The 16,852-nt window shown below is 40.9% G+C and overlaps 1 protein-coding gene across 10 annotated transcripts in view; it reads left to right on the plus strand.

Moving 5' to 3' along the window:
- CREB5 (cAMP responsive element binding protein 5) overlaps nucleotides 1-16,852 on the plus strand; it is a 494,465-nt gene that overhangs the window by 236,058 nt on the left and 241,555 nt on the right. For all 10 annotated transcript variants that reach the window (XM_025464478.3, XM_049093753.1, XM_025464480.3 and 7 more), the window contains one exon: nucleotides 7,590-7,762. In XM_025464478.3, coding sequence (XP_025320263.1) covers nucleotides 7,590-7,762 — 173 coding nt within the window. The remainder of the gene's footprint in view (nucleotides 1-7,589; nucleotides 7,763-16,852) is intronic.

Genomic DNA, 16,852 nt, shown 5'->3' on the forward strand with positions numbered 1-16,852 from the left:
CTAGAACCCCATTTGGGGGTGGGGCTGCCTACCTCCTGGAACCCCGTGAGTTGCTAAAGGCCACTGAGGGGTCACATCAGTGTGGGGCTGCCTTTCTACCACTGTAAGGGAAGTTGCCTTGGAAGTTGAACCCAACTCAAACATCAGAGAAATGATCTCTTTCTCAGCCTTTTTCTTAAATTTGTTGTTGAGGGTGAACTAACATCAAAGAATGAGTGAGTGAGAGTTGGTTGTTATTTTTGGTAGTTTGATTAAAGTATTGTTCAACAGTTTTTGAAACACATCTTTCTTCCCTAATTTTAATCTGCCCTGTTCGTTGTAAACCAGCTTAGAAAGGCCTGTGTAGGCAACATGACATTAAGATGAAGATCATTAGTCAATAACTTTGAAATGAATTAATGGTGTATTCTTAGGCTTTTCTAGGTATGAATATAGTGGTGATCACATTGACCCAAGTTGGTGGTATGACTGTAATTCTCAGGATCACATACCAGCATTAATAACTTCTTTTAATTTCTCTAGAAAGGATATTAGGTTCACTTTATTTTTTGCCATGTCATTTTCCACTAGAAAATATTTTTGCAGCAAGACTATGGAGGCAGTATGGCTTGGTAGGTAAGAGCCTCGACTCCTAAAGCCAAGTGGTCTAGATCTGAGCTCTTCCACTTATTAGTTGTGTGACTTTGAGCAAGTTACTTAACCTCTCTGTGCTTCAGTTTCCTCATCTGTAAAAGAGGATTAATAATCCTGTCTACCATCTAGATGGATAAGGATTAAATGGGTTTTCTGACATAGGGTAATGCTGTGTATGTGGTAACTATTATTAGTAATGTTTCTATTAAAATCCAATCAGTAATGGGGAGTAGCCATCCAAAATGAACACTACTCTCTTAGCTTCACTTTTGGAACTATACACTATGCTAAAAGGAAAAAAAAAGTACATGTATGGTGTTAGCACTGTGCTGGAGCATCTGTCATCTCATTCAATCCTTACTACAATCCTGTCCATTAGATGATTATCTCTATTTTAAAGATGAGGAAGGTATGGCTCAGAGAACTTAACATACTTCAGATGATATGGAGCTGATTTGAACTTGAGCCCTATTCTGGTGCTCATGTTTTTATTCTGTACCATGGCTCTCCTTAGAATTCTTCTGGAATAAATAGCAAACTCTGAAAAAGCAGAATTTAAATGTGTGTGTGTCACGGCTGGGGTTTTCACAGCACTCTGTGCTCTCCTCTCTCTTCCTCTCCTGCAGAGGTTGCCTGAGATGGTTTCTTGTCTAATGTTGTTTATCTTTCACTGTGTGGAAATAAGGAGAATGTTATGGAGATAGAAGCAGTTGGCATTGCCCCTGGTCTCCTCCCCAACCCCCCCACCATGTCCCCTTGAATACTTCACTGTCTCCTCTATCATGGAGCAACCTGCCCTCTTAGTAGGTTTCAAAATACTCACACTGGTATTCTAGCTCCTGAGAGCACCAGAAAGGAGGAGTCAGAATCCAACGAGAATCCTTCCTGGACCTCCAGAAAGCTTAGTTTCTTCTGGAAGGTTAGAACTTTTGTTATTCTGTGAATGTGTCAGACATATTTTGGATGCAATTCATGGATGTTTATATCTGGGAAGTTCTGAAAGTCTTCATAACTGCTCGGGCATCATTAAGATGCAGACAATTCCAAGATTGCACAACTTGACTTGTAAACGCGTGTTGGGATGACCCTGGCTCTTTATGGAGAAACCCATAAAATCTCCACACCTTGGCAGTTGGACAGAATATAGATTTGAAGATAACATTTTGGGACATTATGGGAATCAACAACCTTTTCCCTGTGCGCTCCAACTTTTACTTTCATTTGTGGTCCACTGCTGTTCATCCTTCATTACTACACCCTGAAATTATAGGTATTTGTAAGAACGTATATTCATATACATTGGGTTGTTATTTTGCATATTGTATTCCAAGTCCATGCATGCAGAAGGACAATTACCGCTCTACCTCAAGCTCACTGAGTATGCAATCAAGACTCATTATGCCCCTGGTTCTCATCCTATTCACACCCTTTATGTCTCAGAACAACAGTGAATGGAGAACAAGGTATATTACAGGATATGAAGGGTGGAAGAAGTCAAAGGAACATGCAGAGAAATTGGAACCAAGAAGCGAACAATTTAGGTGAAAGTAGTTTGCAGAGTTTTTATGTATGAAGTTCGAGAAATTTTACTTTGTGTTGGATCCGTTTCTTAAATCATGATGCCTTGGGTCTGGCATAAAGCTATAATTTTCAGAAGGCTCATTTCTGCAAAAGCTTATGGTTATGGAGAAAAATCAGTGTTTCTAGGCCCATGAATCAGAGTCTAAAAAGTCTGTTTGGATATTTAAGGTCTCATAAAATATAACATAGAAAGAGACTTGTGGAGTATCAGAGCTGGAAACAATCATGGAAACCAGATAGTCCAGCCCCCTGCTTTTAGCAATGAGGTTACAGAGATGAGGGAGATTGAACGATTTATCCAGATTATGTGGCTGCAAGGAGGAGCAGAGAGCCAGGACTAGAAAAGACCTCCTAACTCCTAAGCCAGTATATTTTCAAAATTATCACACATTACTAATCATTTGGAAGCACTGACCCAAAATATGAACCATGGATCATAAGTGAGAAAATCTTAGCAATAGTAGAAACCTTGGAGGTCATGTAGCGCCATCTCCCTCCTGATGCAAAAGTTCTCTTGGTGACATCCTTGACAGATGGCCACTAGTCTCTACTGGCTTAACTCCGAGGCCAGAAAGCTCAGTACTTTACAAGGCACCTTGTTTTGTCTTTGGATAAAAGGTCAAATTCATATTTTAAGAGCATCAGTCAAGAATGAGTGAAGGTGACTAGAGGTGAATGGCATATTTTCAGTGATGGTGAGAAGTTTTCTCTCTTTATCATCTTAAAATGAGGATAATAATGATGACCTTCTAGTGTCATTGTGAGGATTAGCAGTGCAGTTTATAAAGCATCTACCATAGCGGTTGCTTCAAAATAAGAACTCAAATTATAGTCATCATTGGCTTTTATCATCATGATCCCATTTTTTTGAAATTATGCCCTCTGGAGTAGTATAGACTATGTGTAATCCTACAAATATTTGAAAGCAGTTAGCAAGTCTTTTTTTCTTCAGACTAAATATTCCCTGATTCTCTTATGGTTCTTCCTGTGATGCATTTTGGATGCCTTCATTGCTTTCATTCTCTTCTATTTGTCAATTTCCCCCTTAAAATGTGGTGGCCAAATGTGGTCAGTTCAGCATGCTCTACAGTGGAATAATTACTTCCCTTGATGTGGACATTGCACTTCTCCTACAGCATCCTAGATTTATGTTAGCATTTTTAGAGGCCAGATCACAAATTTGGCTCGAGTAAAACCTGATTCTACTACCCAGAACATAAGCTATACCTCCCAACATTGTGTCAACTGCAGATTTGACAAGCATGATTTTTACATCTTTATCCAAGCTGTTGATAAAAATGTTGAGCAAGAAAAGGCCAAAGGCTGAGCCTCGAGGAACACCTCCGTTCATTCTCTGAATATTGAAACCCATCCGCTGATTTGATGACACTGTTTCACCAGCTCACAATCTATGTACCTATACTAGCAAAAATAACTCCACAAGATGTAGTCACTCATTGTGTTTTTGAAATTGGATATTTAATTTATCCAGAGGTAAAATGCCATTCTTTTATCAATGAAGACAGGTTTTGAACCCATAATTGGGAAAATGTGAACTCAGAAAATAATTTCATGTTTGAGTTACTATGTAATGCTTAAAGGAAAAAAAAATATCTTCTCTTAATGTGAAATGATAATGCTTGCCTAATTGTTTATTTTTCCAAAATGTTTTGAAATTACTGTCTGGGTCTGGGGGGAAGGAGAGTGGAGAATGTGGATTTCACATGTGGTGGAAAAAGCAGATTATTGAAGAGTTAGAATAAAACCTTTAAGAGCCTTTCCTGGGCAGCCCCGGTGGCTCAGCGGTTTATCGCCATCTTTGGTCCAGGGTGTGATCCTAGAGACCCCAGATGGAGTCCCACGTTGGGCTCCCTGCTGGGAGCCTGCCTCTCCCTCTGCCTGTGTCTCTGTCTCTCTCTGTGTGTCTCTCATGAGTAAATAAATAAAATCTTTTAAAAAAGTAAGAGCCTTTTCCATCTCTGGTGGGGTCACAGAGACAGAGATGTCTTAAATGTTGGTGGGAGAGGATGTGAGGTATATTCCTAGGTTTTTAAAATTCTTTTTGATGGTTCTCATTAAAGAGTTCGTTCCTTCTTTCTTTTAACACACTTCCATCTAAACAAAGCAAACCAACTTCTTTGTGCTATAGCACAGATCAGTTTTTCCTGGTTTTCATGTGGAGATAAAGAATGGCTGTTGCCAACCTTTAAGCCAAAGTCCTCAAAGATTCAGAGCTCACCTCTTGGCATCTTCCTCCCAGGGCTCATTTAATATTTTCTCAAGGGCTTTACTTTCCAGTCTACATCCCATGTTTGTGGCTTTCTTCTAAGCTCCTGTCCTTTGTATTTCTCTAGCCCATAATCAAACAAATGCCTTAGTATCTAAAACTCTATTACCACGAACATGCTTTGAGACCTCAAGGTAAATAGACAAAAAGCACTCTCAACAATTCGCCAGGGTAAAAGAGCTCCTCATACTGAATATTTTAGGAATGTCATTCCATAGTTAACTCAGTCAGTATTTATTGAGCACTTATTATATGCCAGGCACTGATCTAGGCAACAGAGGCAATGGGGAAGAGATTCAGATTTAGTCTCTTCTCACATTCTGCTTATGCTCTCTAGGAAGAGACATATTAATCAAACCAAAACAATCGTGAACTTATACAAAGTACTGAGAAGGAGAAGGTGCCCTTCACTGGGAAGACTTCAGGGAAGTCTTCCTCATGTGATACTTAATCTGAGATTTGAAGGTGGGGTCTGGGGAAGGGCACAGGTAGCAGAAGACAAAATATCCCAAGCCCCTGTGCTGAAGTGGAACATGGGTAGTATGAGGGCAAGAACATGCTAGAAAGGTGGAGTGAAGAGCAGAGAGCAGGAGTGAGAATAGCGTGAGATGAGCTGAGAGAGGTAGAAAGGGTCCCTCACAGGCCTTGTAGGTCACACAAAGAGTGCTCTCAGTGTCATCTGAACCATGAAAGCCATCTAGGAATCTTGTGGGGTGGGGAATAGGAGGGTGCGGTTAAGCAGGGAGAATTGTGTGATGTGATCAGTTTTGTCTTTTATAAAGATTGCTGTGGCTGTATATGGGCAAAAGGAGAAAAGGAAGCCAAAGCGACAAGACCAGTTAGGAGACCACTGTCTAGTCCAGGAAAGAGGATGATGCTGGTTGGGTGTAGGTTGGTGGGAGGTGACATGGAAGGATAGAAAGAGATGAAGGATACATAAATTGAATTGTAATACTCGGGGACTGCAAATGGGAGTGATAGAAAAGAGGTGTCAAGGGTAACTCAAGGAGGGCTCACATATGTTATATCCTTTGGCAATTTAAATATTATTAGTTTAAATTTTAGATTATTCAACTCTATTCATAATCCTTGATAGCACAGCACAACAGAAGTAATTCTAAAAAGAAAGTCTGAAATCATTCTGTGCCTCAGATCTATTATTGGCAAAGTAGGTTACTGTGAGCAAGATGAAAAATTGTTGAGTATCTCTAAGGATCCAAACAACGGAGAAAAGAAAAGTATTTATAACTGTTGATTTTGTCAAGGCCTCATTGAGACCCCGGGAAATGTGTTTGTTAAGGCTCACTTTCAAAAAAAGTACCACAATTATCTTTATTTTCAGTATTATTTTAGTTCAATTCTCTATGTCTCTAGACCCTATAAAAAGAACGTTAAAAAAAAAACCACTTAAAAAAAAAAGAACTTAAGCTTATCCCTACACTGCCACTCCAACACAAATCACCATTTCCTTTCATCTTGCTTTAACCAACCACAATATTTTCCCATGTCAGAAAAACCTTCCAGTGTATAAGAGGAGCCTTTGGACCGTGTGTGTGTGTATATAAGCCTGTTCATGCCTCTGGGATCCCACGATAACACAGTCGGCTCACAGCCTAAGCCAGGTGCCCAGTTTCCATCTGGACTCCTGACAAACTGTGTGGTCAGGATTTAGAAATCAGAAATCTGGGAAAGGTGCAATGTGATGGACACAACCACCCCAAATACCATATATGTTATCACCATCATTTAACACATAGTGCAGGAAATCCTGTTCTTTGCAGAAGAACTTCAAAGAACCACTTCTGGTTCTCCTGGGTAACATTTATTTTTTTCTTTGCTAACCCCAAAGCGCAGACAGATATATATTTTCCTTCTAGTAAATTGCTGGTGACACTCCATTTCTTTCCTGCCATCCTCAACCCATTGTCCAACTGACCTCTCAAATTTCACTACCCTTCTAGGCTGAAGAGCTATGCTTAGCTGTTTACCGAGGCCCACTTACTTACTTGGCTTTCCACTGCACTTTCCCTTTCTTTTCTGGGCTCTGAATTTCTCACCTTTTAGCTCCGCCATATTGATGAGACAACTTCTGCCCCTGTGAATCTGCCTCTGTCACTCCTTTTGTCCCAGTGACTTTCTTTTCTAGAAAGAGCTATCTTTTAAGATAGCTTTACCTTTCATGTTTTACCTTACTGTTGCATTTTAAACAAAGAAACCTTCATTTGGGTCATCAGAAATAAGCACATGATATTAGTTCCCTTAAGTGACTCAGATGTCTCACTTATGCCTTCACTAGTTTATTCATGCAGTGTATATTTACTGAGTGCCTACTGTGTCCCAGGCACCATGAGAAAGAGAGAGATATGAACACAAACATTCTGCATTCTAGAGGAAGACAGTGAACAAATAGATGGACAAGCAGTCATTGTTCTGTATTCCATTATTCCATAAAAATTGTTAGAGATTGATTTTCTGAAAATGCAGCTGAAAGTTGCAACCTAGGCTTTTAGCATTGGATTCTAGACACCCAGTCATATGTTCCAGTCATCTATCCTCACTCTCCAGGCAGTTGAGCTTGGGTCATGAGTACCCAGATTATGATTTGGAAAAGTAGTAGTTTCCTGGGGAGAAAAAAAAAAAAAAAAAGTAGGTGGTTGGCCACTCTCATAGGGCTGTAAAAGAAACAATAACCTAGTGTGTGTGTCATTCAAAGCAGGATGCCGAGCACCTCTTCACTAAATCATAGTATTGTGCACTTACCACGGAAATCATTTTCAAATGCGGTATGTATCACACCAAGTCAGAGAGGATATGCACCAAATGTCCCTGATAAAACCTCACGTTGGGATGGTGACAGTGATTAGTGAACTTCAAGATATTTTGTAGTGTGCCTTACTGTTAGGGTAAATAGTTATTTTTCATCTGCTCGTAGTTGTAACTTATAACAAGATGGATGGATCCATAGCTTGCCAGAAGCCATAACTCTTTATTTAGTTGACATGACCAGATTCCCAATTTCGTCCTCTGAGAGCTTGAGAGTACAATAAAACATTGACTTCTGACCATCCTCTTTGTCTTCTCTGGGCAGAATATCTCGATGCATAACACAGTTGGTGGGGCCATGGCGGGGCCCGGAACTCACCAGCTTGGCAGCACCAGAATGCCCAACCATGACACCAGCGTTGTGATTCAGCAAGCCATGCCGTCACCCCAGTCCAGCTCTGTCATCACTCAGGCACCTTCCACCAACCGCCAGATTGGGTAAGGAGACTTCTTCGGCTGTCTCTAGGGTCTGGCTGGAGCTCAGAGAGTGTTCTGGACCTTCTCCTTGTTTCTGGTGCTCAGATTGGATGAGATAGAAGTTGGTGTTCCTGGCAGTGTGATATCACCTGGCACCTAGCGTGATGCTTTTAACGGGAGAAGGGAGGGGAGTCCCCATTTGGTGGAAACTGTCTGATCCTGAACTTTGGGGAGCAGAGCAAGTCATTCTGTGTCTTCGTTTCTTCAGATAAGATTTGTGAACTTCAAGATGACTAGAAAACATGTTGGGTGTTATGGAAAGCAGAGCATAATTTTCAGGACAAATGCTTGAGGATGGTAGAGGGAAATTTCACCAGCTCACTTTCCTCCCCAACACAGTATGTCCCTTTTTTCCTAAGATCTGCTGAGCCCATTCCCTGTGTCTTCTACGTATTTCCATTTCTCCTTCCTCTGATTATCCTTCTTTGCTTCTCTTCCTTGTTAATACCTTCTTATTGCTCTCCCCTTCTTCCTCTGTATTGGTCCAGGCTCATTCCTGGAGTAGACAAAACAAAAAAAGCAAACCCTTTCCCCCTCATTTATGTAAAAAAGACAATACTGTGGTGTTGAGCAAAATTGGTATAAAAAGATCCTGTCAGAATCCCAGATACTCTGTATTATGGGATAGAAAGAGTTTTCACAAAAAAAAAAAAAAAAAAAAAAAAAAAAAAAAAGAAAGAGTTTTCACTTCTGAGTCTCATGGGACAGCTCTAGCCCCTGGCTACTCAAGAGTGTGGTCTGCGGACCAGCAGTCAGGGCATGACCCCTGAGCTTTCTCAGAAATGCAAACTCTCTGGCCTGCTTCCTTATCTTCAGGATGATGGTGCCGTGTCTTCTTTCCACCCTCACAAGAGCAGAGTGAAGAGGAAATAAAAGATTTAAGAGCAGTTAGGTTCTTAGGAAGAAAACGTAGTAACTTAAGCCAGAGAGCCCTGATAAATTTATATTGCTGGAAGCTGAGAACTACTTGCTGTATATTCCCAGAATTCTCTCTTTAAAATAGGAAAGGGAACTTCCTGTGTTTGGTATGTGCATCAGAATTTAGTGTGAATATCAGTTGAATATTAGATATGGCAATTAAAAAAAAAACCCCTAGAAGCTGACCCACAATTTGCCAGTGTGTCTTTCCTGCTTTGTTTTGTTTTAGTTTTAAGATTTTTTTTTAAAGTAATCTCTACACCCAAGGTAGGGCTTGAACTCACAACCCAAGACCAAAAGTCGCATGTTTTACCAACTGAGCCAGCCAAGTGCTTTCCCAACTTTGGTTTTAATGCTTCTAAGAATTTCAGATCAAGAGTGAGTATCAAGAACAGCACTGGCTTATTCCTCCTTGGAGTGCTTTAGAAGGGGTACCTTGTCTCTCACATTTCTCAACTTACCAGATGGGTTGTGATTTGTGAAGACCCATCATTAACAAATGAGAGCTGTGGGCAGTGACTGTTTTGTGAGTTTGTCATGAGTACATTTGATTTCCCATTAAAAAACATAGGATATTAATCTGGCCACTTGAATGCTTGGCTTTATTGGAAGAAGCCAGTGCTAAATTAGCTAGCATCTCTGTTAGATATTTCTTTTCTTTTCAGATGACTGTGGGAGCAAATATTGCCACCATCTAAAGCAAGAACCTATAATATACTAATGGGGTGGGTTCTTTTAAGACAGCATCTATATCTCAAGGGACTCCTTCACTCTAGTGGTTTGGCTTTGGGCAGACAATTCACAGTTAGGCCTGCTAATTATAATTATTTTATTTTTCTTTCAAGGGGGAAAAAACATAAAATGTGTTGGAGTTTACTAGCAGTTTTATAACATTCCTTCCCTCCTGGAGTCCCCCTGCCTTCCCCTTACCCCTACCGCAACTACCCTCTTGGAGGCCCTTAGGATTCAGCCATTGTTAGTACAATGCTGGTTTTTGTGAAACAATCTTTTAAGGGTTAGCACTAAATTCTAAGATGGGTGTTGACTCTGTCAATAATTTACCCAGCTGGCCCAGGGCTGTAGAGTTGGGTGACATTTCTAGGCTGTATCACTGTGCCTGGATGGGTTGGAGTGTTTCTCTGGTACATGTGACCTCCCAACCCACTCCATCTTCTCATTTACTCCCAATCCTGGGGTGTTGTATGTCTCTATTGGTGTGTTCTAGGAGATAATTGTCACTTTTGGGACTCTGTCTCATTGCCAAGCTTGAGAGAAGCTGTTTCTTTTCTGCAGAGCCTTCCTTCCCTGTCGTGCTTACCATGTTGATTCCAACCCACACATCCTGTCATTTCCATTTTCTCCATGTGACCCATCCAAAACCTTGCCCGGATGGCCGTGGGGGCTCAGCAAGGAACAACCCAACCCATCTCACCAGTGGATTCAGAATGAAACTCTAGGTGGTAACATTTGGGGATGGTTTGACTCTTTTATTTCTCCCAGCAAAGAGGAAATGAGTACTTATTTTAAAACATGAGTTCCCTCTGGAGACTGTGTCTTTAAATGAGCATTTGAAATTGCAGATAGATTTTTTTTTTGAGACTGCACAGAACCATATTGTAGTAATATTCTGATTTTTATCACAACCTCAAATATTTAAGTGTCAAAATCTGGCCAAGCCACCTGCAAATGTTTGCCATGGCTACTGGCCAACAAAAACAGCAAACAGCAATGAAAGTCTTCATTCAGGCTCAGCGCTTAAGCTGCATCCAGGCAGGGAGGCTGGGACCCACCTGTGCCCACGCACGGTGCTTTTTTGCTGCAGCCAGTGGGTGTGTTCACGACTGGAACTCTGTGGGAGAGGGAGAGGGCCGCCTGTCTTCTGCTCCCCCTTTTTCCTTTCCTTCTCCCAGTGCTTGGCTTCTGCTGCCAGCCTTACTTTTGCTTTCTTTTCGGCCCCTTCTTTTATGCTGTATTTAAACTTAGAGGCTTGAATGTACTGAAAGTGGTATTGACAAGGAACGGATTGGAAATGGGAACAGCACTGGTGTCTGGGGAAGATTTTAGGGGGACTAAATGTATGCATTTTTGTAAGCATTTGATTTTCATACTTTTTGAGCAGGCACTGAGCCAATGTAGACTAAAATGGGTGGAAATGCAAAAATCCAAAGAAACAAACTTAAGAGTAGGGGGATAAGCAACACAGGCAACTTCCGTGCTATCCCATATCACCCCCTACCATGCCCTCTGTCCAGTTCTGTCAAAGTAACGCTGTTATCCCAGTAGAAACTGGAGGTAAGTATAAATATCCCAAATTGCACTCGTGTGGTTAGGCAGGCTAGAAAAACACTCGGTGCTAGAGAGTGTGGGAGGCATCCCCAAACTAGAGACTACTTGTGCTTAGTCAGACTGGCAGACACTCTGTCGGGAAGAGTGTCTTTGGCTGATTGATGGTAGCATTTTAGGAGATAAGTTTTCCAGATGGAAAAAAAAAAAAAAAAAAAAGAGTTGAGCCATGGGCTGTGGAGGAGACACGTGAGACAGAAAACAAGCATGTGTTAAATATAGATGAAATCGATTCAGCCTTGGACCAAATATGTGGCAGATTCCATGTGGTATCTCTATTGCAGTCATTTTTTATTAGATATCATGTAACAGGCTCATTAATTCAGGATTAAGTCAGCAGAACCTGGGAAAAATGGTGGATGAGCATGTAGTGGTCATGTGAATTCCCTAGCTCTGTCTCTTACTCTCTGTCTCTTTCTGCATGAGACATTTTTGTAGGAGCCAATAAGCAGTTGAGGAGGTGGCTGTAATCTTAATAGATCCCAGCTTTCCTAAAGAAGCCTATTTCTCTTTATGGAGTAAGTATGAACAGGTAATTCATGCTCAGTAATTCTTTAGAAGAGCAATGAAGTTAGTATAGAAAGTGGAGATCCACAAGGATGGACATAAGTACAGAATTCTGATAGGTTGTGGGAGGCACTGCCACTATACTCCAGACATTTTCTTCCTGTGTTCTTTTTGTATTCCAAATGTTCTACAAATTTACTTCTCATAGGGATTTGGGCAAATAAGCAAGCTTACAGAGTTATTGGTGAAAATTATTTGATTGTAATAGTTTATGATATAGAAGTGTTCTATTCCTAATATCAAAATACACAAGCATTCCTACCAAGGCTTATATATGGACAGAAGATATCTGATCATTGTGGAATTTTCTAGTTAAGACATCAGGAAACTTGAAAATATGGTCAACAGCATGCATATATGAAGCCATTTATGTATGAAATTCCTCCTTGATTTTACATCACTTATATTCCTGGCATGTATATGTCCATGTCTGTGTGATGTCTAAACCCTATTTGCATGGGTTTTTAGCCATGTAGTGTATAGACCTAATACTTAGCCAGAAATTTATATAAAATACCATAGAAGGAAATCTTGTATTATGTAAGAATAAAGAGAAGCCTAAATCATAAATTTATATGATCATAAAATATGCCTCATCATATTTTGTGATAAATATCATAAATTGTGCCTCCTTTCACCTCACTCTTTCTGCAGTTATTTCTCTTATCTCTTTGAGATCCCTGATACTATGTATCACACAGAGTATAGGGTAGTATAGCTCAGTGGATGTGACCAAGGGAAAAAATTAATAATAATAATAATAATAATGATAATAATAATAATAATAAAAGCTTGTTATGTCTCAGAGCATGTTGGTGTCAAAAGCAGTGCTACCTTTTCTATCAGAGTTGCACAACTTTTTTGTAGGAGTTGGTGTTGCTGTTTGAGATGGGAATGGTGATTGAGGATTTTTGTGTCTCAGGAAAAAAAAAAAGAAAGTCCGTAAATGACTGTGTCACAGAAAAGCAACATTTAAACATTTAAAGAAGACTTTAATCAAACAGTTTTTTAGGAATGTGCTTGTTCTGTAAATGCAAAGGTGTGTAAAATCACTATGAAGAGTTTTTTTGAACTCTGCAAACCAAACTGAGCATGATTAAGACTGTCACTGTCTCCCCCCCACCCCCCAAAGGCTGCGGCTGGTGACATCGGGCCAGCTTTCTTTCTGCTGGAGGCAGCAGATCAGATACCCAGGTTGTCACTGGCCCCCAGCCGTTGGCCAGGATAGCTTGAAGACCCCCTTGAGTAATTCAGAAGAGAAGCCATTACTTCCTGCTCTGTGTTTTGCTGAGTATCATGGCTATGAACATTGCTTTATTGTTAGAAAGTTGCTGGATCTTTCACAGCCCCAAGAACATTTACGAGGGCCCTTCAGGGGGATGCTTTCTGGGAGGGTTGATGGACTTAACCATATGGCTCCCGTTAAATCCCATGCAGAGCCTTGAGAAATTACCTCTGACAAGGGGGCCAGCAGCCTTCCACTCACAGGGTTTTATGTGTGGAACGAAAAATTAAGTACTGATACTTGAGGAAATATAAGGTTTCTTAACATTCAGAAGTTGTAATACCACATGGTATTATGGCCAGATGAAGGGGGCAGAGCCAGAACACCAGAGCACATGACTGTATATTCCAAGGAGAAGAAAAATATCCTTGCTCTTGTCTCAGAATCAGGCTCTTGCCTCGGATTCCTCAGGTGAACTTTCTAGGTCTTGGTGCTTTAGCTCCTCACTCCAGGTGAGGCACAGCAAGGCTGGTAGCCTAGTCAGTTTAGAGTGATAAAACAAAATACCACAGACTTTGGTGGCTTCAACAATACAGACATTTATTTCTTGCAGTTTTTGGGGACTTGAAAGTACAAGGTCAAGGACCTTGGTCAGATGATTTGGTCAGAAGGTGCTCTTAATGAGGACCTTTGTACTGTCTTGCAGACAACTGCCATCTTGCTGTGTGCTCACCTGACCTCTTCTTTACACTTCATGGAGTTGGGGGAGAAGAGAGAGTTAGTAAATTCTGGTATTTCTTTCTCTTATAGGGACATCAATCCCATTATGAGGACTCGACTCTCATGACCTCATTTAAACCCAATTAATTCCCAAGCCCCCACCTCCTAATGCCATCACATGGGCGGGGGGGGGGGGGGGTTAGTGCTTCAGCATATGACTTGGGGGAGTACACAAACTCAGGCTATAAGCAGCTTGTGTAGTTGGGAGGGAAACTTGGAGGTCACTCTTCAGTGGCTCAAACTTTTTGTTAGAAAAGCACTCAATTATCAGGCTGACAATGAAGACAAGGAAGGAAGCTGACATTTATCCAACATCTATTATGTGCCAGGTACTGATCTAGCATAGCATGTTGTTTCCTATAATTGTCCAAGAGCCCAGAGAGGCAGACATTATTTACTCCAGTTTTATTTCTCAAAGAAGAGAAGTAACTTGTCTGACATCCTTCAGCCAGAGAGATAAGCAGAATTTTGAATGTAGGTCTGTTGGCCTCCAAAGCACATGCTTTCCCTGTTCTTTTTTTTCTTTTCTTTTCTTTCCCTGTTCTATGCATAGCTGTCCCAGTGCTGTGGAAGACACATGAGCTTGTCTGACCCTTTGGGAGAATCTTCTACCCATTGGAGTTGGCTAATGCTCAGTCTGTCTGGTTCCAGTGTGAAGAGCTTCTATGCTTTCACACACCTGCAGAGTGGTCAAGGGCAGAGTGAAACACCTTGAGTTGTAAGCAGCTGCTTCAATCCTCCAGGAGAAAGATATAGGAGGTCCCTAGTTCCTAAGGAAGGGAGATCAGGGACTATCTTGAGCACATAGAGGCAGAGTTGGTCTCTCCTGGAAGAAACCAGCTGGCCAGATGCCCTCATTTGTAAGAAAACCAAAGTCCCCACAAAGAGTGACTGATCTTTTTCAACCATTTGGTTGCTCCACATTTGGCTTCTTCATTTGAAGGAAGACCCCCGTATCCCTTGCCCAGATGAACTATGACTTCCAGACTTATTCTGATTCCTACTGTGGATAAGTGACTTTGCCTGTGACCTCCTCTTGGAGGAGGATTTCATTTCTAGATCTTATGAACAGAAACCCTGCCCACAGAGTTCCAGGAGCTTCCATATGAGCCTCTCTGTGTGCATCTGCCCCCCACCCCATTTTTAGAAACAGATAGGCACTGATGAGGGTCTGATTCTAGAGAAAATAACCCAGGATCATTCAGTCTGTATCCATCATAAATCTAAACAGTTGTTCTTTTCTGCAGCATATTGAAATGCCTGGAGAACAAGAGCTTGCCCAAAGCTAAACTATGTTATATCAGAGTGGAGTCTTGGAGAAGTATTGGCCATGAGTTCAAAGGTCATAGGTTTAAGAGAGTCCAGAGTCTGCCATTTAAAAGGTTTGCAGCCTTGGCCAGGTGTTCAATGTCCCTGGGCCTCAGTTCCCTCATCTTTATAAGGAAACGTTAACCAGATGATTGCAAATCAGTCCTAGCAGCAAAATTCTCGCTCAGTACTTCTTTCTGTCTCAAATTTATTTTCTCTTTTATTTTGCTTTCTCCCAGGAGCTGAGTTTGGTAAGATCTCTAGGTTATGTGTTCATGGATGTGTTCACATATCACTGTAGACAAGAACATAATTGGGCTTGGTAAGGCTTGGGAGGAGGCCAGTGCAGTCAAACAGAGGGGTCCAACATATGTAGCCAGAGATATCTGATTTCTGGGCTCAACTCCTGGGTGAATAACAACAATTTTATAATTCTGTTCCATAGAAATGAACATACCCATTTTACATTTGAGTAAAGGGAGGTTAAGAGATTATGTAACTTGCCCTAAATGGTATAGTTAATAATGAAGGGCAAGAGCCAGAACTATAAACCAGGACACCTACACTGCATGTTCAATGGGTCTAAATGAACTTGACTTCCCCAAGGTTTGGTTTCTTCATTTATAAAATGGAGAGGTGTCACTAGAAAATCCTCATGGTCCTATTTAACACTAAAAAAGTAGTGATTTTCATACAAGTTTAATTTTGAAAACTGGGCAGCCCTGGTGGCTCAGCGGGTTTAGCGCCACCTCCAGCCCAGGGCATGATCCTGGAGACCGGGGATCGAGTCCCACATCAGGCTCCCTGCATGGAGCCTGCTTCTCCCTCTGCCTGTGTCTCTGCCTCTCTCTCTGTGTGTGTGTCTCTATGAATAAACAAACAAAATGTTTAAAAAATTTTTTTGAAAACTGCTTGGCAAGGCAGGTTCTTTGGGGGCACAGTGCTTCATGCATGGCTATGTGTAGTATTCTTCTTTGCATTAATTTTACAAATAAATTGTTCTTTTATTGTCACTTTGCTAAAAGTAATTATTGTTAGACTCTAACAAGAGGAACACCTAAACAATGGCATGATAGTGAAAGATATAAAACAAGTCTGATGCGAGAAACCTGGACAATGATCTTGCCAGAAGCATCTCTGTGGGAAAATGCAATTCATTATCTTTTTTTCTGGCATTTTCATTTTGGGGGTTATTTTGTGGAAGACTTGAAACATGGGGCTTTAGTTTATATTAATATTCAGTGTTTTCCTAGAGGTAATCCTTGGATAAGGCTCCAAATAACTAGACAATGGGGGTTGAGGATAGTATTTCCCATGATATAAAATGCAGTAATTAACTGTACTTTTCTGTACTTGTCATAGTTTATACATGGGGATTGGCTCAATATTTCCTGTTTTCAGGACCAGAAACATGGTGCCTTGTTGGCTCACCACTGTAGGTTTCACATAGCTCCTGGTGTGATGTTTAAAGAGAGCCCCAGGACTAACTGTAATCATTCCTTGTTGAATGCCAAAAGGGGTATTAACATGGGGAAATGATTAGTTTGTGTAGTGCTCTGTAAGGTAAGTGTGTTAGGAGAAATGAATCTGATAAAGCAGATCTGGTCCTTTGTAACTGGAAGGACACTTTGTTCTTTTGAAGACTGAGCATGTCCAGGTCTCCGTGGACATTTCTGATCACTTAATGGTTTTCATATTCTCAAGTACTGTATGTCTCATAAAGTGTGAACAACTCTCTTCTGAACTGATTGGCAACTATTTTCTGAGTTAAGGGAGGACTGTTCTAAGAATTCGCAGATAGTCCATGGTGCCCATTGCATATACCATGTATTTATATCATTGGATATCCTGGGATTCAAAAGATTCAATAAGCTCTCATATATTTTTCAATATTAAATCAAATGTATTTT

The sequence above is a fragment of the Canis lupus genome, chromosome 14 (genome assembly GCF_003254725.2).
Source record: "Canis lupus dingo isolate Sandy chromosome 14, ASM325472v2, whole genome shotgun sequence".
Taxonomy (NCBI): Eukaryota; Metazoa; Chordata; class Mammalia; order Carnivora; family Canidae; genus Canis; species Canis lupus.